Consider the following 26,602-nt stretch of genomic DNA (forward strand, 5'->3'; position numbering starts at 1 on the left):
GTATTTTGATTATAAATCCTTTATCTTTGTGAAAAGTAGGCTATATGTAATTGACAATTTGTGAGCATCTATTTAGATTTGTCAGATATTTGATGCATCTGGATGAAGCACAGAAGAAAGGTACTTTTGATCTTCCATCTTGTACAGGTGGATTATTGTAACGCTTATCAGGCTACATGTGTTCTGATTCTGACTTCATAATTATTGAGAATAAATTTGCAATGTTGATAATAGAAATAGTAGACACAGTTTATGAAAATCGGAGCACATAAAATTGATGGTTGCAGCAATCCTCTTGCAGTCAGAATCAGAAAAGAATGAAAGGTTTGATGGTTGGTGCAATGGAAGTTTCTCATTCAAGAGCTGCAATATCTAATGTCTAAAATAAATACAAAATAGGCAAAAAATATAAAAATACATAACAGATTTCTGTCTTATTGCACCATAATTAAATTTTGAAGTAGCTTGCCCAAGAGTAGGCAAGGATCTTGGGCCATAAATAGTAGGATCATGATTGCTTCTATTAAAACCTTAAGCCCTAATTGTTCAACAGGGCCTACTAGTGCTTAGAGATGACATGGTTCGGTACCCGTCTTTTCCATCTGACTGTGTAGCACTAGTTGGCTCTGCACCCTATATTAACTTCATAGTGGACATAGGCTGAGGAGTGTAGGGTTTATTACTTTTATTGTGAGGGAAGTTCAGCCCGTGCACACAACATTCGGGCAGCTATCTCCTCAATGACTCTGACCTTTTCCTTTAGCACACCTCTTCTGATGATCAATCTTTTATCAGTGCATACAGCTGCCTCCTTTGATTGTCCTAGCATGTTCTCAATTGCAGGCTCAGTTTGAACTGAACCCTAGTTACAAACCTTTTCCGTTCTTTAATCATATTAAGCAAATTGTTGATCTAAGATTGCCAGTAAAAGAATATTCTTGGAAGTTAGATTTAGGAGATTGATGTCAATGCATATTTTTTTGAACCTAAGATGTGATTTACTGAATTTAGGTTGGTGACCGAATGTAACTGCTAGCAACGTTTGCAGACTTGCACAACGTTCAGCTAACCATAACGAAGACGTGATAAGATACACAATCCCGTCATCTAGTGATATACCTTGAAGTGGCATCTCATTGCTTAAGTAATAAAATTGTCTGTCTCTCGCAAACATGTCCCCCCAAAATCTAGAATGACCCACATCCGATACACTGTCTTCAGATTGTAACTTGGTTCTTTGTGTTGACATGCACAGAAATGCTGGTCAATCACTATGATTGGCATTTTATCATGCTTAACTCTTCATGAAGCATTGGATGAATGATATCCCTGGATGCTAATTATACAAGAAGGATTTCTGCTTCTCAAGTGCTTAATAACCTGCCTCTGATCTCATGTCACGTGACTGTGTTCTACTTGACTTGTATGGTTTAATCTTTAGATATCATTACAGCATCTGCGAGAGGATTGTAGTTCTGATAATATTTTAAGCAGATTTCTTTGATTTGATCATTTTTAGGCCAAATAGAACCATTTTAAGAATGGTGAGTTTTGCGAGTTTTTGATTTAACCTATGACTTTCTTTTTATTCTGTAAATAAGGTGAAATATTTAGAGGGATACTAGGTTAGTTGTTGTATTGGATTTAAAAGGAGAATATTGCATACATTTTAATGAGTCTTAACAGAGAAGTAATGTACACTAAATGAAATACTACAGTGAATTGACAACTTGATAGAATAAATTAAACTGTTTATTGAGGAATGCAGGGCTTGAATCAGTGTAGACCAAGATTGCTGCAGGAGCTTGGTGCACAATGAGGAGCTGTATCCTCCTAGCTGTGTTCGTAGGTAAACAATTTTCAGGATTCGCTTAATATAAAGGCTCCTCTTATTGACTTTTGCTCATACAGGTTTTGCACAGCTCTGTGTTGAACTGAAACTTGTCCTGCTATAGCAATGCATTTTCTTTACCTCTTGGTATACAGAAAAAAGTATAAATTACAATATACTGCGGTGAGTAGAAGCCCACTTAAACTTTACAGTTTGTGCTACATTTAGAACTAAGAAGTCAACTGGGCAGGACGTCCTTAATTTTGCTCACGTTTGTATAGTTTGGATTTGATACAGACTTTCAGCTTGTATAGTAATATGTTGGACATCTTATTATGGCGACCGAGTAATGACCGTGTTAACCTTGGCCTTCATTTTTTTTTCACAACCACCAACTCAGACTGAATTTGAGTAACAGCATAGTTGTAAATAATAGGCGATTGGGTAGTTATTGGTATTGAGGTTAAATAGTTAAGTTCCACACTGTATATCAGATTTAGTGTCCTACCCCAAATACTTGTTTTCCAAATTTGCGAAGTGCTCTGGAAGTGTCCTTTAACTCTCAACATTCATTCACAAAGGACAAATACAAACTAAGTTTTAGGCATTTTATATTTGGCACAGTTTTACTGTTAATTTTGTTCAATTTATGACAAATCCTTTTAGAAAATAGTAGTCCATAATAATTTAATGAATGTTACTGAACAGTTTAGTTTAATTAAAATAGAAGTGCATTTGCTGTTACCTATCATAAGTGTGGATATTTCGTCCAACAGCAGTCAGTGAACGAGCCTCTGCAATGTCCAACACTCCTCCACACAGCATTGAAACATCCATCTCCCAACCTCAGACTCCAACGCCAAGCCCAATCATCTCTCCTTCTGCCATGCTGCCGATCTACCCTGCCATTGATATTGATGCACAGGTAAGTGTAATTGTTAAGAGCAATTGTGCCAAGCATTCTCACCTCCTTTTGAAAGCGACAAACTAATGTAATGGTTAATTTCTTTTAACACAAATATTTTTGTTTGTTGCCTTCAAAATGAACCTCCAAAGACAACTGAACTCTCAATACCATATAAATGTTTTGATAGCCTTTTGTTACGTACAGTACTGAATTGATGATAATTTACTTGTGCTAGCTGCAATGCTTTTAAAATACATTCCAGGTATAGTGGTGTGATAACCTGCATTTGATTTCATCTCATTTGGCTAACAGTTTAAAATTATTCTTAAATTTTCAGTTTTTTGCCCCATTCGAATCTATGGAGCTGTTTAAATTTAAACACACTGCAAGGCTATGGGTTGGGTATTTCACCAAACAAAAAAGGTATTTCCATCTTTTAATGTGGAGAACTTAAAAACAGACTGAAGAATCGATTATACATAGAGGGCGTTTACAATGCCTAAAGTTGCGGGTTTTAAAAAAAAATGTTTGTGAATACTCTTTTTTTTAGCCCGGCATTTGTGAAATATTTTATGGAGAAGCGCTGCACCTCTTGTAATCATTTTACAGAGAGCAGTGCACATACCTATTTCAGCTGTTGTAAACTTTGCTTGAGAAATATCATTGGAATTTTGCCCTGATTAATATCTAATATTGCTACTCCTCAGGAAGGTGACCTAGATAGACCAACACCAAAGAAACGTAGATCACCTTTTACACAGTGCAGAATTCCAGCTGGATGAATTTGATGATCAGTATTATGCATTGATTTATTTGTAACAAAATCTGTATTTCAGTAACTGTAAGGATATGTGCGAATTTAGTAATATAGAGGGAGAACTCTAAGATTTTATTGATTTGCGGTATTGTAAAAAAAAAAATAATAATAATAATTAGTAATAGTGTGAACATTTCAAATTGAGTTTGGTGATTTCTACGTTGTATATTTTTTCAACCCATATCACTTATAGGAGGTCCTCTTTTGGGACAGCCTTGTATTGCCTTAGGGGTTTAGCCCATTCACTCAAGTAAGCAAGGGGTTCCTCTCTTGTTGCGTTTGATTGCTCTTCTACATACTGACATACAATCCTGTTCAGACTGGCACTTCAACGCGGAGAGCTTTAGCTCTTAAAATAATATGTTCGAGGCATATGACCTGCAGAATACATACTTGTGCATAGATCGCCATCTGGTGTTGGGCTCGGATGTCTGTACTTTGTTTTCTTGGAAGAAGTCTTTGTAGTCGTGAGATAGGTGGTGACTCCTTTGGACGATGGTGCGCATGGGCATTGACTCCATCCTTAGATAGTTTTTTTCCGCCATTGGGTTCGAATGTGACGTGATGCGCTTCGGTACGGTTTCCAACTCTTTTCAACGTGTAACCAATCACCATACGACAGTATTGTTTCGTTTGCGTACCCTTCGACACGCTAACCTTAAAATCCTCAATTCCGGTCATCGATTCGGGCCACTGGGCAGATCTGCACCATTCAGCCCTACGGCTAATGGAAAGGACTCTATTTAAAAAAGTCCCCAGTGTGGAGCTAAATTTCCACAGTGACCACCCCAAGGTCTGCAACCTGTGCCTCTCACCAGAACACGAGGAAAGGGATTGCCGGGCCTGCGCCTATTTTCGCTCCAAAAAGACAATCTTGATCGCCAGGCTCGACCACACATTATGGCTCAAGAGGCTGCACCGGTGCCAGACGTCATTTTCGACGAAGGCCCCGATGTTGCAGAGGATTCGGAAGAGCTCAAGATCGTCTCTGAAGCTGGTGATTCTGACTCCGAGACCACATTACTCCAGGTCAAAAAGTGAGTACAAACGTCCATGCCCCTGCCGATAAACAGAAGGCTCCAGTCAAAACTTCGCCTGAAGGCCTCGGTCGAGACCGAAGAAAAATTTCAGGAGCCCCGGCTCCGAATACAAGGGAAAAGCCTTCCGGCAGCTCGGGACCGAACAAGCCGCATGCTGGTACCCATAAAAGACCTTCGGTACCGAAATCAGGGACACACCCTATTCCTATTACACCCAGAAAGGCCTCTGTATCGAAATCTTCGGCACCGAAAGACTATAAGGCCTCGAAACCGAACAAACACCAAAAACCTTTAGATCCGAAGATGATTTCGGACTCCACGCCGACACCGAAGCCAAAGGAGCACAAGACCCCTCCTACGGCTCCAGAGCCTAATTCAAAACCACGCTCAAACCGAAAAAATGGGCGCAGAAAGGAGACAACAAGCAGGAAGAACTGTTTCGGCTCGATCCTATCGAGCCAAAACAAGACTTAAACCATAAGACCCTATTTTCCTATTCTTCCTACCAAACCTTTGTCTCCTACAAACTCTCCTATACACTCTCCTAGACTCTCTCCAATACTTCCATACTCACAGGATGAGGATGATCTAGAGGACGGGGTGGACACAATAAGGATCCTTTAGATGACCCTGATGATAACACTACTCCACCACAGGATACATGGGAAGATTACAACAATCCACAGATCCTCCAGACCTTCCTTATTCGGATGTATACCAATGTAGGCAATCGGCTCCAGACGACAATATAGATTTTGGTCAGCTCATTAATAGGGCTGTGCAATATCATGGGGAAGAACTACATTCAGACCTCATGGACGAAGATCTCCTACTAGATGCATTTGCTCAGTCACAAAAATCAATACAGACATTACCCATGCTTAAAGGTGTCATTAAACACATGCACAAGACTTATTTAAAGACCCGGTCAAGACCAGGATTCTCAATCCTCGGATTGAAAAAAAGTATGAATCTGCCCCTAACAATCTCATTTACATTAAAAGACAACTCCCTTTATATTCTTCGGTAGTATCAAATGCAAGAAAACGTGCTAATTTCCAAACCTCTGGTTACGCTCCACCTCCAGACAAAGAGTCTAAACTGCTAGATGCATCTGGCAAACGAGTTGCCTCCCAAGCAGCCATTCACTGGAGAAAAGCGAATGTACAAGCACTGCTTGACAGATATGACAGGGCTCACCACGATGAGCTTGAAGAACTTATTCTACATTTACTTGACCAATACAAAGCCAAGGCCAACGATCTGGTCCAAGAGGGCAAGTTAATTACAAATGCATCCATCAAATGTGCCCTCTATGCAGCAGACACTGCATCTAGATCTGTCAACACCAGTGTCTTACTTCACAGACATGCATGGTTGAACATTTCTGGTTTTAAACAAGAAGTGCAAACAACTATCTTAAATCAGCCGTTCGATCAAGAACACCTCTTTGGCCCAACTGTGGATACAGCTTTGGAGAAATTGAAAAAAGATACAGACACTGCAAAATCCATGGGAGCATTACAATCTCATACACCACGCGGTTCCTTTGGTCGCTCGTTTTATAGGGGCGGATCCAAAAACATTAGCACAAACACTACTTTCTCCTTCTACAAGAGTCCCACGCAAACTTCCCTCAACTAGGCATATTTCAGAGGTGGGTACAGAGGAAATAATAACCAGTGTAGAGGCTGAGGTAACAACAACTGAACCTCCCCTACTACCCAACAATGACTTCCCTCCTCTCCCTCCAGACAATTCCACTCCGGTCGGAGGAAGACTCTCACAGTTCCTACCTGTCTGGAACTCCATATCTACAGACAGGTGGGAAAGACAAATTATCCAGTATGGTTACTGCCTGGAACTTACCTCAACTCACCCAACCATACCACCCAAACATCCTCCAATATCCACGGAACATCTAACACTTCTGAAATAGGAAATTCTCTCACTTCTTCAAAAACATGCAATAGAACCAGTTCCCCTTAAGCATCAAGGCACAGGGGTTTACTCCCTCCATTTTCTCATCCCCCAAAAAGACTACTCTCCGACCAATACTGCACCTCAGTTCTTTGAATATCTACATACAATCAGACCACTTTCATGTGGTCACCCTTCAACAGGTCCTCCCACTGCTCCAACAATGCGATTTCCTTGCCACACTATATCTCAAGGATGCCTACTTCCATATTCCTATACACCCTGCTCACAGGAAATATCTAAGGTTTGTAGTGGACGGTCAACACTTCCAATTAAAGTTCCTCCCATTTGGAGTGACCACAGCACCCAGAATCCTCACAAAGAATCTATCCGTAGTAGCCGCCCACTTGCAAAGACAACAAATTCATGTGTTTCCATACCTGGACGACTGGCACATAAAACCAAGTCATACAGCCAGTGTGTTCACCTCACTTGCCACACAATTAAATTGCTCCACAACTTGGGATTTACAATAAGCCTCACCAAATCACATCTTCATCCATCTAGCATACATCAGTACCTAGGGGCCACAATAGACACTTCTAAAGCCCTTGCATTCCCCAATCCAGTCCGGATATCCAGTATGCAAACCCTCATTACAAAATTTCTATCCCAACACTCACTACCAGCTCGAGTGTTTATGCCAGTCAAATAACTTGAGTGTTTATGCAATTAATAGGAAGGATGGCCTCATGCTTCCTCATAGTACGTCAAGTAAAACTCCAGATGCTCCCCCTTTACAAGAATGTTTAGCACGTCAGTGTAATCCGGGTCAAGGTCAACTGGTGTTGGTGGACAGCTGCACACATCGCTCTCTACAGTGGTGGAACACCCAAAACCTTTCCAAAGGGCGACTGCTGCTAGACCCAGTTCCACAGATAGTTTTAACAGCGAACGCATTGCTCACCGGCTTGGGAGCCCATCTCTTAAACCATACAATTCAGGGCAGGTGGACCCCTCGACAAAAAGTGCTCCACATCAATCACCTGGAGTTACTGGCATTCTTTCTAGCATTAAAATAATTCCAGACACATCTTCTCAACAAAACTGTCCTTGTCTGCACCGACAATATGACAGCATTGTATTATATACAAAAACAGGGAGGAACACAATCTTTCTCAACTAGCGCAAAGCACATAGAAATGGGCCATCCCACAAAAGATATACTTTCTAGCAGAACATCTTCCAGGGGTACACAATCAGATTGCGGATCTGCTCAGTCGTCAGACACAGCACATCCACGAATAAGAACTTCACCCACAAGTTCTTAATCCATTTTTTCAGATGTGGGGCACACAGACATAGATCTGTTCGCCACACAAGCAAGCGCAAAATGCCCAACCTTCGCCGCCAGGTATCCACACCCACTGTCCAAGGGCAATGAGTGAAGGAATAACTGGTCAGGCAGATTTGCGAACGCTTTTCTGCCACTCCCGCTCATTCCATTAGTAGTGCGCAAGCTCAAGCAACAGTCTCTCAAGATAATCCTGGTTGCTCCAACATGGGCACGGCAACCCTGGTTCACAACACTCCTGGAACTCTCCGTAGTTCTACACCAAAAACTACAACTCTCCCCAAAGCTTCTTACACAGAACCATGGAGTGATAAGGCGTCAAGGTCCAGCTCAACTAAACCTATCAATCTGGCCCCTGAAGTCCTAGAGTTCGGTTACCTCAACCTCCCACCTGACTGTATGAACATTATTAAAGAATCTAGACGCCCTACTACTAGAACTTGCTATGCAGCTAAATGGAAAAGATTAGTCATTTACTGCAATAAAAACACAATTGACCCACTAGATGCTTCAATTTAAAACATTTGCTGTTTACTGCATCTACAAAGATGTAATCTGGCATACACATCCATAAGACTACATCTTGCTACCCTTGCCACTTACCTACAAAACCGACAACATTTGTCATTGTTTAGGGTACCTTCCATCAAAGCGTTTATGGAAGGCCTTACAAGAATAATTCAAGTGTGGAATTTAAACATTGTCCTTACTAGGCTCATGGCTCCTCCATTGGAACCTCTGCACAAATGCGAACTGCAGCTCCTTACATGGAAAGTAGCTTTCCTTGTCACAATCACCTCTCTCAGAAGAGTAAGGGAGATCCAGGCTTTAACCATACAAGAACCTTTCTTACAAATACATCATAACAAAGTGGTTCTTAGAACAAATCCGAAATTCCTTCCCAAAGTAATCTCTGCTTTCCATCTTAATCAATCTGTGGAATTAACCATTATTTTCCCAAAACCAGATTCTGTAGCAGAGAGAGCCCTTCACACACCTGATGTCAAAAGAGCTATAGTTTATTACATTGACAGAACTAAACCTTTTTAGAAACACAAACCAACTGTAGCTTTCTCTCCACCTCATAAAGGAAACTCCATCGCCAAAGCTGGAATTGCCAGGTGGATAGTCAAATGTATTTAACTATGCTACCACAAAGCAAAACACACATTAACAATTCACCCTAGAGCTCATTCAACATGCAAATTAGGGGCTTCCATGGCATTCTTAGGGAACATTCCCTTAGATGACATTTGTAAATCAACAACATGGTCTACAACACACACCTTCACCAAACACTATTGTGTAGATGTGCAATCAAATCAACAAGCTTTTGTGGGCCAGGCTGTTCTTAAAACACTTTTTCAGACCTCTGCAACATATACAGGTAACCACCGCTAACTGAGAGCACTGCTATACAGTCTATGCACAAGCATGTATTCTGCAGCTCATATGCCTCGAATGGAAAATGCTACTTAACAGTATGCATCTGTTCTTGGCATGTAGAGCTGCAGAATCACATAATCCCACTCGCCTCATCGGTACCTCTTATCTGTTCCAGGGTTATCTTACTTAGATACATTACACATGGACATCTTTTCTGTTTTAAACTCCATCATTTCCCTTCATGGCGAAAAACGATGTTAAGGATGGAGTTGATGCCCATGCGCACTATCGTCCAAAGGAGGAGTCCCCTATCTTGTGACTACAAAGACTTCTTCCAAGACAACAACAAAGTATAAACATCTGAACCCAACACCAGATGGCGATCTATGCACAAGTATCTGATTCTGCAGCTCAACATGCAAAGAACAGATGCATACTGGTAAGTAGCATTTTCCTTATAGTCTAGCCTCCATTAGCTTATTCTGTCATGTGGACAGAAGCCCATCCTTTCGAATTTCGTTTTTTATATGATACCAGCGCATGTGTTCTAATAGTTTTATGACATACATGCCCAAAACCAGATCACATTGCCACTCCTAGCCTCTACACTACTATTCATTTACAGCTCTTCTCTTTTCCATCCATTAGTCCCCAATAAGAGGAGAGGACATTTCTTGCACTGTTTTCTGTTTTTCAGTACTCTTGCATGCCACTAGTTAATGCCATGCAGCTTCCCCCCCCCCCTCCCCCCAAGACATCTTGCAGAACTGAGTAGGCATAGTGTCCTTAATGCCATGCAGCTTCCCCCCCGCCCCCCCACTCCTAGCCTCTACACTACTATTCATTTACAGCTCTTCTCTTTTCCATCCATTAGTCCCCAATAAGAGGAGAGGACATTTCTTGCACTGTTTTCTGTTTTTCAGTACTCTTGCATGCCACTAGTTAATGCCATGCAGCTTCCCCCCCTCCCCCCCCCCCTCCCCCCAAGACATCTTGCAGAACTGAGTAGGCATAGTGTCCTTAATGCCATGCAGCTTCCCCCCCCCCCCCCCCCCCCCAAGACATCTTGCAGAACTGAGTAGGCATAGTGTCCTTCCCGCTGGGCCCGGCGATCAAGGCAGTAGTGCTTTGTGAATGTATGCACTAGTGCCCATGTCACATTACTGCAGATTTCAAGGGTAGGCACTCCTTTTGCTAATGCAGTGGTAGCAACTTTAGCCTTAGGAGAATGGACCCTCCGATCTTCCCGGAGCTCCTTCTTGGCTAGGACATAGCAGATCTTAATGCTGAGGGCTTCCCACCACAACATGGTCCTATTCTGCCTTAAGTTAAAACAGCCCCCCACCCTGGTCTTAACAGATACATAGCTTCAGGAAGTTCAGCAGCTTTAACAAGAACCATCCTCTTACAGCTCTATATCCTTGCCCACTTACCATCTGTAACACCTTATCCATTGTCTCATCATCAGAAGCCTGACCCTCTGACCTGCAGTTATTCTCTGGAATCCATCCACCGAAGACCCATACCTTAATAGATATGCCACTATGATTGAGCTAATTAGGTTTAGAGCTTAAAATCTGACCCTGCTCCATTCAGCTCTTACAACTATCTTCTCCCTTTTGTCACCTTCCACTTGTAAAGCTTAATTGGAAAACGTTCACTTTCATTGCCATCCTGGTGTACAGAGGAATAAAATGAATTCTACCTTGACGTTTTACTACATTGAGCACTAACTGAAGAATCTTTGGGGAGCCTTGGTGGTTTTGACTCAAATGGAGCTACTCATTGTTGTACCAATCTGATATTGACATCTAGCCGCTGATTCCTTACCTTAGAATTTCCCTCCGGCGCCAGCCTGGACACAGAGACTTTTCAGCAGTACCTCTGTGCACTGGGAGACAGGGCCGTACGGCTCCAAAGTGAAGTCCATGAATATGACGCCAGTGGAGCCATATAAGTCCTTGTATTTTGGCCTACTTGAACACCCTTTAGGTTGGGAACAGTGTGCCGATACCTTCGGGCTTAAAGACTTGCTTGTCCTTTACGCGACACATGACTGACTGATCTGCACGCAATTTGTATGTGGACTCCAAGGAGTGCGACGCCAGTCGAAAACTTAAAGCCCAAGTCCTTACGGGAATGTCGAATGAAGTTGCTGTCGGTCCGGCTTTCTTGCTAGGAACTCAATCGGCGCTGCCCTTCCTCCCGCTCTCAGGATCCTGCTCAGGCCGGTCGAGAAGCCATTTCCACGGACATCGCACATTGAGAAGCCGTTCCTGGGGATGCCGCTTGCCGAAAGCAGGTAAATACCACCGGAAGGGTATGAAGTAACCAAGATCCTCGGCCTCGCAAAGTCGTGACACTAGTGTCAGTTCCTCCCGATCTGAAAGAGACACGTTAGTGATAGATTCCTTACCTTAGAATATCCCCAGGCGTCAGACTGGATCCGGAAATTTTTGCGTAGCAATACCCCTGCGCGCTGGTAGGCGTCGTCTGCGGCTCCGCGTCCGTCGTCGGCGTGGTGAGCGCCGGGATGACGTCGTCGGAGTATTTAGACGGCGCCCATGCGCGCTGACGTCAGTTCTTCTTTTTTCCGCGCCAGCTAGCGCAGATCCGGAAGAAGCTCTACCCCCAGTCACTTTTTGACTGAAAACTTTTTGATCTTTTTGATCCTCTATTTAGTCGATTCTCGACTATCGGTGCCAGGGATGCCCGGGTTCAAGCCTTGCTCGAAGTGCGGCCGACTCATGTCGGTCACGGACCCCCATCGCCGGTGCCTGAAGTGCTTAGGCCTCGACCACGATGATCGAACTTGCGTCGACTGCCGGGCTCTGACGTCGAAGGCTAGGCGGGAGCGGTCCCGCAAGCGTCTCGAGCTGAGGCACTCGGCCCGCGCCGCTCCAGGTCCCGGTCCCACGGGAGGTCGAGGGACAGGTCGCGAGGTCGGAGTCATCGACGTTCCGGGAGTGGACACCGATCGTCTGGTTCCAAGTCCTCAGGTAAGAGGCATGAGAGGTCGGAGCGACACCATCGATCCTCCGACCCGCCCCGACGCTCGCTCGATGCGGCCGGGGACTCGGGCGACACCGCCCACGCGGCTCCGCGGGAGTCGCAAGCGTCGCCGCCTGCCCCACACCTTCGGGTCCCTGGGCACGGCGCGTCGCAGGAGGAGGTCGAGAGGTACCTCATGGCCATGAGGGCCCTCCCTCCTCAGTCGGTTCCCGTGGCGCCTTCGGCCGATCGGTTCCGTCTGGAGGTCCTTCCGGGTCGGGCGCTTCGGCCACGACGACGTCGGGTGCTTCAGGCCCAGCGCCGCTGGCGACTTCGGTCCCGGCGCCGCGCGACCTCGCTGGATCCGGCTCCGGATCCGGGACCTCGCCGGTCGACCTTACGACCTCACCGGCGCCGTCCCTTAAGGTGTCGTCCCCGGCAGCCGATGTGGTTGCCGACCCCAATGCTTCCTACGGTCCTACTCGGGTGTCGGAGGGGCGCCGCTGGGCGCCGATTCCGTCAGCCTTCGGAGACTTCTATCTCCACGAGGAGGCCCTGGCTGTTAATCCTGGTCTCCAGGAGCCAGGTGACGAGGAGCAATGGGAGGGGTCCCAGGACCCTCTGGCACGTGATTGCCAGTCGCATCAGGACTGGACATATGAGCTTGGGGAGGCCAGTGGTATTGACACCTCGCCAGACACTGGATTTACGTCGCCCCCGACTGTGGCTTCGGAGGCGGGTTCTGCTTACAGCGTAGTGTTGACTAAGGCAGCTAAGGCCTTAAACCTTCAGCTCCCCGTCGCGCCGTGAGGACTAATCTCCTCACTGAGGTCCTCAAACAGCAGTCCGGTTCCACGGAGCCCCTTCTGCCGTTCAATGAGGCCTTGTGTGACGTTCTGCTGGGCACTTGGTCCAAGCCCGCCACAGGCCCCCCTGTGGACAGGAACGTGGCCAGACGCTACCGCCCGGCACCGGGCGACCCATGCTTTTTGTCCACCCATCCCACCCCCGAGAGCCTGGTCATCCAGGCCTCTAACTCCCAATCCACATTCCCGTCGGCCCCGCCCGACAGGGAATCCAAGAGATATGAGCAGTTCGGGAAGAAGGTCTTCTCGTCTGTGAGCCTAGGGCTACGGTCTGTGAACACCAACTGTCTCTTGGGCCGCTACACCCACACCCTGTGGGACACGGTTGCGGAGGTGCTGCCACAATGCCCTGAGGAGGTCAGGGCTAAACTCAGCCAAACCCTTGCGGACGGCCGAGATGCGGCACGTTTTTCTATCCGGTGTGGGCTGGATACCACGGACTCACTGGGCAGGGCGATGGCAACGACGGTGGCGGTTCGACGCCACGCCTGGTTGAGGTCCGCCAACTTCTCGGCCGATGTCCAGGCCACCCTCCTGGACATGCCGTTTGATGGCCGTCGCCTCTTCGGCGACAAGGCAGACCATGCGCTGGAACGTTTCAAGGACTCCAGGGCCACGGCCAAGTCCTTGGGCCTTACGGCCCCACGCCAGCAATCGGGTGCCTTTCGCTCCTTTCGTGGCCACGGAAGGGGCGCCCCACCACGGACCGTCAGCCACGCACCGCAGAATACTCAGCAACGCGGTGGCGGCCGTGGGAACCGCCGTGGCGGTGGTCGGGGCCAACAGCGAGGCCAGTCCACACCTCCCTCAGCAGCCCCCGCCTCAAAACCTTCCTAGTCCGAGTTTTCAGGCGTATGTGACGCCTGTGGGAGGCAGGGTTCGCCATCACCTCTCCCACTGGCATACAGTCACTTCGGACAGGTGGGTGCTGCAAATTGTCCGAAGGGGTTTCTCCCTCCCCTTCGAGTCTTCCCCTCCATCCATGCCACCTCAATACCACCGTGTGTCGGGGGATCACTTGCAACTTCTGCAAGAGGAGGTTTTGGCCCTCTTGGCCAAGAGGGCCATCGAGCGCGTTCCTGGGCCAGAAGTAGGACGTGGTTGCTACTCCCACTACTTTCTGGTGCCCAAGAAGGGCAAAGGGGGCCTCCGCCCTATCTTGGATCTGCGGAACGTCAACGGCTTCCTCCGGACGGAGAAGTTCAAGATGCTCACTTTGGCTCAGGTCCTAGCTGCCCTGGACCCAGGAGACTGGATGGTAGCGTTGGACTTGCAGGACGCCTATTTCAACATCCCCGTCCTGCCGGCCCACCGGCGTTACCTACGGTTCACGGTAGGCCTAGAGCACTTTCAGTTTACCGTGCTCCCCTTCGGCCTTACCAGCGCCCCACGGGTGTTCACGAAGGTGATGGCGGTGGTCGCAGCCCATCTGCGCAGGCAGGGGGTATCAGTCTTCCCCTACCTCGACGACTGGTTGTTGAAGGCGGGCTCGCCCCAGACAGTCGTCAGCCACCTCCAGACTACGGCCGACCTCCTGCACTTGCTGGGGTTCTCCGTCAATGTGCCGAAGTCACACCTGTGTCCCTCTCAGAAGCTCCTTTTCATCGGAGCGGTTCTCGACTCGGCGCAGTTTCGGGTTTACCCACCCGAGCAGCGGGTCCGGGATATTCAGGCTCTGATTCCTGTCTTCAGACCGTTATCCCGGGTCTCGGTCAGGTTGACGCTGCGGCTTCTGGGACTGATGGCCTCCTGCATCCTTCTGGTGCGTCACGCCAGGTGGCGGATGCGGGCTCTGCAGTGGGACCTGAAGTTTCAGTGGGCCCAGCATCAGGGCAACCTGTCCGATCATGTCCTGATCTCGGAGGGCACTGCGAAACAACTGCAGTGGTGGCTCACGGACTGCGAATGGGTCAGTGGCAGACCCCTCTCCCTACCCCAGCCGGAGCACGTAGTTGTGACGGACGCGTCCCTCCAGGGCTGGGGGGGCCACATGGGAGAGGCGGAGATCAGAGGCCTCTGGTCTCCGGCGGAGTCCCGGCTCCACATCAACCTTCTGGAGCTGCGGGCGATTCGTCTTGCACTGAAGGCATTCCTCCCCTCTGTCAGGGGGAGCGTGGTGCAAGTGTTCACCGACAACACCATCGCCATGTGGTACTGCAACAAACAGGGCGGTGTGGGGTCGTGGACCCTTTGCCAGGAGGCTCTGCGCCTCTGGCAGTGGCTGGAACATCAGGGCGTGACCCTGGTGGTTCAACACCTGGCAGGCTCTCTGAATGCCAGGGCGGACGAACTCAGCCGCCGGTGCATGATGGATCACGAATGGCGTCTGAACTCGGACGTGGCGCAAGGTCTCTTTCGACAGTGGGGAGAGCCTTGGTTAGATCTATTCGCCACAGAAGAGAACGCGCAATGTCAGCAGTTCTGCGCGTTGGAGTTTCCAAGGCGGCACTCGCTCGGAGACGCTTTTCGTCGCGAGTGGAGCTGCGGTCTATTGTACGCCTTTCCGCCTATACCACTTCTGCCCAGAGTGCTGAAGAAGATCAGGCGCGACCGGGCCCAGGTCGTCCTTGTGGCTCCGGACTGGGCACGAAGATACTGGTATCCCGAGCTACTCAGCATGTCAGTCGATCCCCCGATTCGTCTGCCTCTTCGGGAGGACCTTCTGTCGCAGCAGCAGGGGACGGTCCTGCACCCGAACCTGTCCAGTCTCCACCTACAAGCTTGGAGATTGAGCGGCGGCAGTTGAGGCCATTTGACTTGCCTCCCGAAGTCTGTGACATCATTCTGGCAGCCAGGCGTCCCTCCACTAAGTCGGTATACGCCTGCCGGTGGAACAGATTTGTGGCATGGTGCGCAGCAAAGGCTGTGGATCCCCTCTCTGCACCCCTTTCGGAAGTGCTGCTCTTTCTTCTTTCCCTTGCCCAGCAGGGCTCTGCTCTGGGCACTGTTAAAGGGTACCTTTCTGCTCTTTCAGCCTTCTTGAGGCTACCAGATCAGCCTTCTTTATTCAAGTCCCCTATTGTGAGTAGATTTCTGAAGGGCATCACGCACATGTTTCCTCCTGTTCCCTTCGTGATGCCCCAGTGGGACTTGAATCTGGTTCTCACCTATCTGATGTGCGCTCCCTTTGAGCCACTTCATAACTGCCCTCTTCGTCTCCTTACTCTGAAGACGGCCTTCCTGGTTGCCATCACCTCTGCCAGGAGGGTGAGTGAGCTCCAGGCTCTTTCGTCTTCTCCACCTTTCCTGTCTGTTCATCCTGATAAGGTGGTGTTGCGTACACGACCTTCCTTTCTGCCCAAGGTTGTCACGGCCTTCCACATCGGGCAGTCCATCACTTTGCCCACCTTCTTTCCGCCTCCGCATCCCTCGAAAGAGGAGGAGAGGCTCCACCGTCTGGATCCAAAACGTGCGCTCTCCTACTACCTAGATCGCACACGCCAATTCCGGGTGGATGACCAACTCTTCGTTGGTTACGTGGGCGCGAAGAAGGGAAAGGCTGTACACAAGAGGACCATCTCCAGGTGGATCATCTTGTGTATCCAAGCATGTTACTCCATGGCGAGGAAGGAGCCCCCGGCTGGATTGCGGGCTCACTCCACTCGGGCCACGGCAACGACAACTGCCCTGGGTCGCGGTGTCCCCCTGCAGGACATCTGTCAGGCAGCCACGTGGGCCTCGCTGCACACGTTCGCAAGACACTACTGCCTGGACAGTCAAGTCCGGAGGGATGGCTTCTTTGGCCGTTCCGTCCTCCAGGACTTTCTGGTGTGATATTGGTTCGCAGACCCACCACCGGGGTTGGTATTGCTGGGGTATCTATTCTAAGGTAAGGAATCTATCACTAACGTGTCTCTTTCAGATGCACAAGTTACTACTTGTGTAACGATATATCTGTAAGAGACATTAGTTAGTGATAGATTCCTTACCGCCCACCCATCCTCCCCGTTCTGCGAACCGATATTTAGGGTTAAGGTCATCCCCTTTCAGGGCCCTAGTTTCATGGCACCAGTGTTAGTTCTGTCATGGCTCTGCGTATCTGGCGCGGAAAAGCTGTGTTATCAGAACTGACGTCAGCGCGCATGGGCGCCGTCTAAATACTCCGACGTCATCCCGGCGCTCACGACGCCGACGACGGACGCGGAGCCGCAGACGACGCCTACCAGCGCGCAGGGGTATTGCTACGCAAAAATTTCCGGATCCAGTCTGACGCCTGGGGATATTCTAAGGTAAGGAATCTATCACTGACTAATGTCTCTTACAGATATATCGTTACACAAGTAGTAACTTGTGCATCTCTACCGGAGGCGGTTGCACAGGAGTGGAACCTGAGTTTTCCACCATATCCTGGTGAGGGGGCGATAGGACTCAAGTGGAAGAATGTTTTTGTGCCTTGCAAGTCTTTTTTGGGCCAGCACCTCTCCCTGGAGTGCCTTCGGGCCCCAAAGATGTGGAAGGGCCTCTGATCGGAAGTTTGGCAGCAGTTCTGCCCTCGGCGCCATTCAAGGACCTTGACTCCGCCTCTGGAGTCCCTACGACATCGGGAAACAACCCGGTGCGGCTTCCTGCTATGACGTCGATGTCATCCGCAGAAGGTGACCTATCACCGCCTCGACACACTGCGACGCTGATGACATCCTTGGTGGTGGATGTCGGTAGGACGCGGTCTCACGCCATTCGGAGCCGGAGACACCCTTAGTGGTGGTCATCAACACAATGCCGTCTTGACATCGGTCGGCGTCGGAGACGCCTTTTCTTCCCACTGAGACTCCATCTCCTCTACAGGTAGATGATGACACTACTGTGGTTACTCTGTCACCAGTGTTGCAGGCCGCGGCTGCAGATACTGGTGACTCTGTGTTTAGGGGCTCCTGGCCAGCCGCAAGCAGGAGATTCTTTGGTTTTTGGTGGGGACGTTAGTCTTCAACCATCCCCTACCTATGATCTTTTTTCACCTTCTAGAGTGGCAATAGAAGCTAGCACGGCTTTTGCTCAGGTCATTCAAACAGCTGACATTTTGAAGCTGCGGCTGGTTAGCTGGTTTGTTTTTTTTCCATTGAATCTCTGATTACGAGCTGGGCTCAAGAATTTATACCTCTTTTTATGGGTATGTGACTATTATATGTAGAGTACTGGTCTGCTATTCTAAAGCTCTTCTGTTATTCTGCTGTGTCCTTCTCGGACTGCGTGCCTTGTTTTTTTGAGAACTATTGTAGTGAGCTCGGAGCTCTGCTTTCTTCTTGTGATCGCCTTTCATGAGACTCTGTTGCATTTTGACTCATCTATGGTTTTCTCCACACCAGTGGCTTCTGTGCGTTATGCCCCTTTTTTAGGTAGTTTTCTGAGTTCTTCAGAGCTTTGGCAATGGCTAAGTACGTGGGATCATGCTCTAGTTCTCCATTTACATGGATGCTATTCGCTTACAAGTGCCTCTCTTGGGATGCAGCATAGTTTCTAGTGTAACATGATTTTACCTCTCCAATGCAGTTGAATACCTACCCATGCTCCATGTTGTGTTGCGGTATTCCTCTACTTGTTCCATGCTCTGCTTTTGGGCCACCTTGTCCCAAGTTTTCATGGATTGGTGCATCCACCATCTAGTACATTTCCGTTACTGTGTGTAGTTCTGTCTGGGCTACATTCTCTATCTTCTAGATGGCATGTATTTTTCTCCAGCATGCCTCTCTTGTGAGTTTCATGACTGTTTTTCTTGCTCGCACAATTAAGACAGCCCTATCTTCTGACAAATCGCCTCTTCTGTGCGGGGGGCCGTCTCTTCTGAGGTTGACCCCCTCCCTCTTTTTTCTTGGGCGGTGTCTTTTTTCCCAAATATCTCCTTTCAGAGATGTTATGTATGACCTTGTACAAATTATACATACTCCTGTGTTTCTCATGTTTCTTGTATCACAGGTTCTGTTTGTGCCTGTTGTGGCCAGGGCCTTCCTTCTATCTGAACTCCTTTGCAACGTAATTTTATTTAAAGGAGGGAACAAACGGTTCCATCTCTTTTTGCTTGTCCTGTTTGGAGCCTATTGGACTCAGTTGTTCCCCGTCCTTTGGTGTTTGTTCCTGTAGTGGGCATTTTTGCAGTGTTTCTTGACCTATACACTTCCGCGCACACATGGGTCACTTTTAGTATCTATTGATATTCTTCTGTATATGTCCTTGGCATATGTTCTCTAGCTTCTCATGTTTTGCACACTCCTGCCTTTTAGGACTGTGAAAGAATGTTGCCATTTGTGTTTTCTTCCTCAGAGTATGTGTGTGTGTGGATGTGTGTATATATATCAGTATGCCTAAATATGCATTTCTTGTGTCTTTAATGGCTCTGGATGCTACAGTTTGTTCACACTATTTTAATCATTGCAAGAGGGTGGTGTTAAGATTTCCCTTCAGGAATAGGTTCAGAAGTTTCTCTTAGATTTCCAGAACCAACCTCTTTCCTTTCATGTTTCTTATCGTCAGAAACAACAAAGATTGTCTTCTATCATGCATTGACCTTTTTGTCATCCAGTTTCCCTTTTCCCTTTTTTAGGGTAATGGGGTCTTGTCAGTCTTCTGTCTGATAACTCTTTAAGTTTTTTCTCTTTTCTTCAAGACCGATTTTCTCGGGCCTGTGAGGTTACTTTTAATTATTGCTTCATGATGGTAGTCATGGGTTATATTAAGAGCCACTCACTTGTTTACCTATCCCTCCATGTTCTTGGTCAGTCTTAGTTGCCCGCCTAGTTCTCCTGGAGAAGTCTTGTAGGATCAGTTTGCAGACCCTACTCCAATGGGGAATGGCTATGGTATCTATTCGAAGTTAAGCAATCTGTGGCTAGAAGTCTCACTCAGATGGACAATGTACTTATCTTCGGTAATGATATATTGTTAGAGACCGTCTAGCCGCAGATTCCTTAATGCCAAACCCATCCTCCCTGCTTTGCGACGTTTTTTTGCCGTAAGAGTTATGCCTCTTACTGCTGGCCTTATATGCCAGCGCTTTCTATCTTACTCTTTGTTGGGTTCTACAGACTTTTTTACTGGGTCCCTTACTTTGTCACATGTTGATCCCTCATCCCTTCTGAATGTGGATGACTGATTAAATATTTGTGTACTTCTTTTGCACCCTGGGTTCTTTCACCAGTGCACAGTTTTAATTGTCCTTCTTTCCATGCTTTGTAGCATCACACATTGACACTTGTATTGTCCATGGTTCATGTTCTGTGATTGTTTTTTGCTGATGATCATGTATTGTGTATATTCACTAACAGTCTAGTGATGAACTATTTCTGTTTCATGGCCCACCATTTCAGATTGGTTCATACAAGGGTTTTTCCTTCCCTTCTACTTGTATGTGTTATTCACGGTGGCGCACGGTTTCTTGTCGCCCTGTATTATACTTGCCTTCTTCTTATTGCAACCTATGTCTAGTATTTCATCCATTTGATATTTTATTTTATTATTGTTTCAAAGCTTTGTAATTTTTTTCGGCAGACTGTTTCCACATCCATTTTTAGTAGTGGCTCAGTGTTCTGGGGTGGAAAAGTCTCACAATAGCAAACTGATGTCAGCGTGCCGGAGGGGACTTGTATGGCTCCACGGATTTCATATCCATGGGCGACGTCACTGCGGACCAGAGACAGGGGTTTCACTCTAGTTCATTTTTCCCACAGACAGATTGTCACAGGGCCTTCACGCCAGCCTGGATTGTTTTTGCTTAATAGTTTTTTTGTCGAATAAACAGTTCAGGTTTTACCTTGGCTGTCTTCAGCAGAGAAACCCTGCAATTGACCATATCACTTTAGACTTTTCTTGGGCTCATGGGAACTTCTGTGGCTACTAGCCTTCTAAAAAGATATTTATTTTTATTTTTTTTACAACCAGTGTCTCAGGGTAACCAATACTATCGCTATTGTGAAATGGCCAATGTAATTCATTTAGGCATTTCACTCTTAGGGGTCGAACTCAAATCATTAAGGCGTACTCATCGGTGGGTAGGTGTTCGAGATTGCATGACTCAATCAATAACCAATTAACTGAATGTACAGTTACTGCTATAACATTTATGAAGACTAGGAATTTATTTACATGTAGTTGAACTAGAGTGGTAAAGAATTATTTAAAAAACAGTCTTAGCAACTTAGGCTGAGATTCATCCCATGTATTTATAGTGATTTTTGTCTCGTTTTTAGTTATTTGAATCATCCAGCTGTAACAGGAAGACCTGGGGCACCACATAATGTTTTTTTTAACCTACTTTTATTGATTATCAAAATGGAAATGCAATGTGACACATTTAGTACATATGGCATTTTGTCTTTTTGTTGGATTTCCCTTCATATACAAATTACATCTTTATGCTTAAGAAACAGTTCAGTTATAAATGTTCTTAGTTATACATCTGCCTTTGCGGTCATTAGCTATATGTGTGTTCACTTAAGATGCAATATTTTCTCCTATAGTAGTTGCACATAGTATGCTTAAACATTTCAGAAACATAACATTTGTAACTTTTCCCCTCCCTCCACCTTTTTTCTTGGTCTGCCGCTATTTGTGTGATTTGCCGCCTATTAGTACTGTCCTCATATCGTCACTTTTCCGTTGCTGCCTGTGCACGGTTGTAGTGTGTCTGGGGCCTATAAAAAAATCCCTGACGCACAGTGTTAAAATATTTGGTTGTGTTATTGGGAGGGGTTACTGTGTGTGGTCGAAAGGTCCAGTTGTTTCAAATCTTCCATCATAATGTCCCGATCCATAGAAATAGAATGTGTCCACAACCCACTTGCCTCTTCTCTTCTGAGTGCTGCGCTTTCGGCGCTGCGCCATAGTATCACTTCGTCCTGCCAAGAAGTCAACAAGGTACTACTAGGGGATTTCCAGCACATGGTGATTGTTCTCACTGCCAGTGTAAGGGCAAAGTCCAGAAACCGTAGCTGTACCTTCTGCGCGCTAGTGAGTTTGCGGAGGTCCATGAGGCACTCCAGGATACTGTCCTGGACTGTTAGGTGTGTGACCTCTCCCAGGGAATGCCAGACTCTGCTCCAATAGTCATGGAGGCGTGGGCATGCCCATAACATATGGACAAAATCCGCCTTGTCTACCTTGCATCTGGGGCAGCAGTGTTGTGCCTCCGGAAACATGCTGTGTTTTCTCTTTGGGGTTAAGTAGGATCTGTGCAGGACCATTGTTTTTAATAAATTAAAGTTTAACGTTGCGGGATACCCGCTTGGGGTGTTCTAGCATGCTTGCCCTGCCTTTGTCTGTGAGTTCTATGTCTTCATCCTCCGTCCACTTAGTTCTCAGGTTAATAAGTGAAATAGCTGCCTGCGCCCTAATACCTGTGTATAACCATTTTACTAGGTGGCCTCCTTCCCCCATGTAGTATAGCAGGTGGACCAGTTCATGTTGTGGAGGTTCCCTGCGTTGAGGCGCCCATGTCTTCCTGATATAGTGTGATACTGCTGCATGAACCAGATATAGGTGTTCTGGCGCTCCATTGGCCTGTACGAATGTGTCGTGGTCTAGGAGGGTGCCATCACCAAAGAGTGACCCGACGACCTCCACGCCAGCCTCTGTCCAGGCATGTAGCCTGGCCCTCGTGAGCCCACCCCCAGGGATTGGAATGCCCAACAATGGGATATTATTAGCATAAGGTGTTACTCCTGAAGTATATTGCAGGGCCTTTCGCCAACAATGTAGTGCAGTCTTAAGCAATGGGGGCCATCCGAGGGAATTTTGGTTTTTTGGCAGGAGTAGGTAATGTACCGTACCCCGATCCAGGTGCGCCACAGGATGTTAATTATTTTAAATGTAAACAAATTACAATAAAAGCTGCCTTTATTATGAAATGTACAATCCTCAGAAATCAGTGGTGATGCTTTAGTATGGCTAGTGTGTTCGAGGCATGTGGGCTGCTGAATTCATATCTGTGCATAGATCGCCGCCTGGTGTTGGGTCCGGATGATTGCACTTTGTTGTCCTGGAAGAGTCTTCGAAGTATCACGAGATAGGTGACTCCTCCCCTGGACTACAGTGCTCATGGGCATCTTCTCCATCCTCAGATTGTTTTTTTCTGCCATTGGGTTCGGATGTTATTCCTACACTCCAACTTTGGAATCGAAACAAAACTTTTATAGAGGCCTAAAGGCCTTCGAATTCGACAGTATTGTTCTCGCTCGGTACCTCTTCACTCGATAAAGCTTTCCATCTCGAATCTGTTGTCGACGCTGGCCGTTGGGCCTTTTCGACGCCACGTGGGCCTACTGTCGATGTAAAGGAGCCAGTTTAAAAGATGCCCACAATGCCACTCCAAGTTCCCGCATACTACAAGCATCAAGTATGCAACAAGTGCCTTTCTCCAGACCATAAGGAAGAAACCTGCTCAGCCTGCGCCCTGTTTCAGTCGAAGAAAACCATACGGAATCGCCGGGCCGCTAGGCAAGAGATGCAGCGAAAGGCACCGGAACCGGACAACATCTTCGCTGATGACAAAGAACTTCAAGAAGCTCCAGATTCAGACTTAGAGATTGTCACCGTCTCTGACTCCAATGACGAGATCCCACCGGGGCAAATCCAGAGTACACTGTCCCCGACACAGATTACCCCGTTACCAAAGGCTCCAGTCGAAGCATCGCCAAAAGGCCTTAGCCAAGATCCAAAGAAACATTCGCCATCCGGCTCGGCACCAAAACCTTCTGAGACCCCAGGGCCAAGTACCGCGATCCCAAAGAAGGTTCCAGAGCCTAAAAAAGTCGTCGACCCGAAGGCCGTCGACTCAAAGAAAAACGTACAGCCTAAAGGCATCGATCCAAAAAACACTGTCGAGCCGAAGAAGGCCGTGCAGCCTAAAGGCGTCGACCCCAAGAAAACAGTCGACCCGAAAAAGGTGGTCAAACCGAAGGGCGCCGACCCGAAACAGGCCGTCAAGCCGAAAAGGCCGGCTGTGCCAAAAGTCGCTGAACCAAAGAATGTCGCCGTTGGGAAAGGTGCCGCTTCAAAGCCTATAATCTGGTCGGAGAAGGCTATCAACCCGAAGACCAGTGCTCCAAAAACACCAGTCGATCCTAAAAAAAACATCGACTCGAGAGGACAGTCAACCTAAAAAGCCTGTCGAGCACAAGAAACGCATCGAACCGAAAGACCCAGTCGAGCCAAAAACACTTGCCGACCCGAAAAAAGGCCCCGAGCCGAAGAAAAGCACTAAGGCACCAAAAGTCGTCGAAGCTGAAGGTGTTGTCGACCCAAAAAAGTCACAACCAAGAACAGTGGAAGAAGAACTCTTCCATCCCGATCCTGCAGACGACCAGGCACAAATATACATTAATCCAGAGACTGGTAAAGTGACAATCCTGCACAGGAAAAAGAGGCCACTGGACACTGACTCTCATTCACCTATTCCACTAACGAAGGACTTTGGGACTTCACCATCTAGACCCTTCATTCCATTCTATCCCATTATGCCTACTACTCCTTTTCCTCCTCACTCTCCTTCTCACTATGGGGACAACGAGGGTAACACAAAGGGGGATGCTCAGCCTGATTATGATTTTCTACAGGATCCTGAGCCACAAAATGAACCCTGGGAGGAGCCAACTGACCCTTATAACACCCATCCCATCCCTGATGTCTCCTCTTATCCAACTAAACCTTCACCTACTGATGACACCATTGTCTTCAACCAATTGATACAGGGCAGCACAATACCACAATGTAGATATGCATAATGATCCCGTAGAGGAAGACTTCTTATTTGATACCTTCCCTACCTCAGAAAAAAGTGTAAAAACACTTCCTATGCTAAAGGGAGTGTTAAAACACGCACCTGACACATTTAAAGATACAGCCAGGGCACGAGTAATCAATCCCAAGATTGAAAAAAAGTATAGAGCAGCCCCTACAGACCCCACCTACATCAGAGGGCAGTTACCATTAGACTTACTAGTAGTGGCTAATGCACGAAAGAGGGTTAACTCACAAGCAACGGGGAAAGGCCCTCCCCCGATAAAGAATCAAAGATACTAGAAGCCTCAGGTAAAAGGGTAGCAGCACAAGCCTCCAATTCATGGAGGATTGCCAATACACAAGCTCTACTAGCTCGTTACGATAGAGCACACTACGACCAGCTTGAAAACTTAATGCAACACCTACCGTAGCCTTTTAAAGCCCAAGCTGATGACCTCATACAGGAGGGAAAGTTCTTCACAAACGCCTCCATCAAATGTGCGCTGGATGCAGCGGACACCGCAGCCAGGTCGATTAACACTAGTGTTTTACTAAAGAGACATGCATGGCTGCGTATTTCAGGCTTTAAGAACGAGGTGTAGTCCACCATCCTTAATCAGCCAGTCAACCAGGACTTCCTTTTTGGCCCTGCTGTCGACACCATTTTAGATAAAATGGAGGACACAGAAACCGCAAAGTCAATGGGAGCATTGCAGTTTCAGCAACACAGAAGTTCCTTTCGATGCTCCTCATACAGGGCAGCTACACAAGGCAATACTTCCCAAACGTCATCATTATACAAAGGCAACACACGAAGCTCCTTTACCAAAAACTCCAACAGAGGAGGTTATAGGGGAAATAATAATAAGGGAAGAGGACGTGGAGGCAATAACACCAGAGCCTCCACTGCCACAAAACAGTGACTTCATCACGCTACCTCCGGACCACCTAACACCTGTCGGAGGCAGACTCCAACAATTCCTACCTGTCTGGAACGCAATTACGACGGACAGGTGGGTAAGACCAATGATCCAGTATGGTTATTGCCTGGAACTCACTTCTACCCTTCCAAACATACCACCCAGACACCGTCCTATGTCCAAAGAACACATCACCCTGCTGCAACAAGAGGTGAAATGCATGCTGGAAAAGGGGGCCATAGAGCCAGTCCCTTTCCAACATCAAGGGACAGGAGTGTATTCCCTATACTTCCTTATTCCCAAGAAGGATGGTTCCCTCAGACCAATATTGGACCTCAGACCCCTAAATCAATACATACTGTCGGAGCACTGCCATATGATCACACTACATCTAGTGCTCCCGTTGCTACAACAAGGAGACTTCCTAGCAACACTGGACCTCAAGGATGCGTATTTTCACATACCCATCCATCCAGCTCACAGAAAATACCTCAGGTTCACAATAGAAGGTCAACACTACCAATTCAACGTCTTGCCCTTCGGGGTAACCACAGCTCCAAGAGTGTTTATAAAATGCTTAGCGACGGTAGCAGCACATCTCAGGAGACAACGCATTCATGTGTTCCCGTATCTGGATGATTGGCTAGTACAAGCAAAATTGTACCAACAATGTGCAGAAAACATGTCCCAAACACTCCAGCTGCTACACAGCCTAGGCTTCTCGATAAACTACCCAAAATCGCATCTGCAACCGTCCCACATACAACAATATCTTGAAGCCACTATAGATACCTCAGTGGCAAAGGCATACCCAAATTCAGCAAGGATAGCCAGTATGCAGATGCTCATTCGCAAATTTCTGCC

At 47.3% G+C, this 26,602-nt stretch overlaps 1 protein-coding gene across 19 annotated transcripts in view; it reads left to right on the forward strand.

Annotated features, from left to right (window-relative positions):
- The window catches only part of LOC147727467 (ankyrin repeat domain-containing protein 17-like), a 1,323,072-nt gene that overhangs the window by 620,999 nt on the left and 675,471 nt on the right, over positions 1 to 26,602 (forward strand). For 17 of the 19 annotated variants that reach the window (XM_086961534.1, XM_086961542.1, XM_086961537.1 and 14 more), the window contains one exon: positions 2,608 to 2,756. In XM_086961534.1, the coding sequence (XP_086817660.1) occupies positions 2,608 to 2,756 (149 nt within the window). The remainder of the gene's footprint in view (positions 1 to 2,607; positions 2,757 to 26,602) is intronic. The other 2 variants (XM_086961538.1, XM_086961544.1) reach the window with 1 other exon arrangement.

Source organism: Lissotriton vulgaris, chromosome 3_1 (genome assembly GCF_964263255.1).
Source record: "Lissotriton vulgaris chromosome 3_1, aLisVul1.2, whole genome shotgun sequence".
NCBI classification, from domain to species: domain Eukaryota; kingdom Metazoa; phylum Chordata; class Amphibia; order Caudata; family Salamandridae; genus Lissotriton; species Lissotriton vulgaris.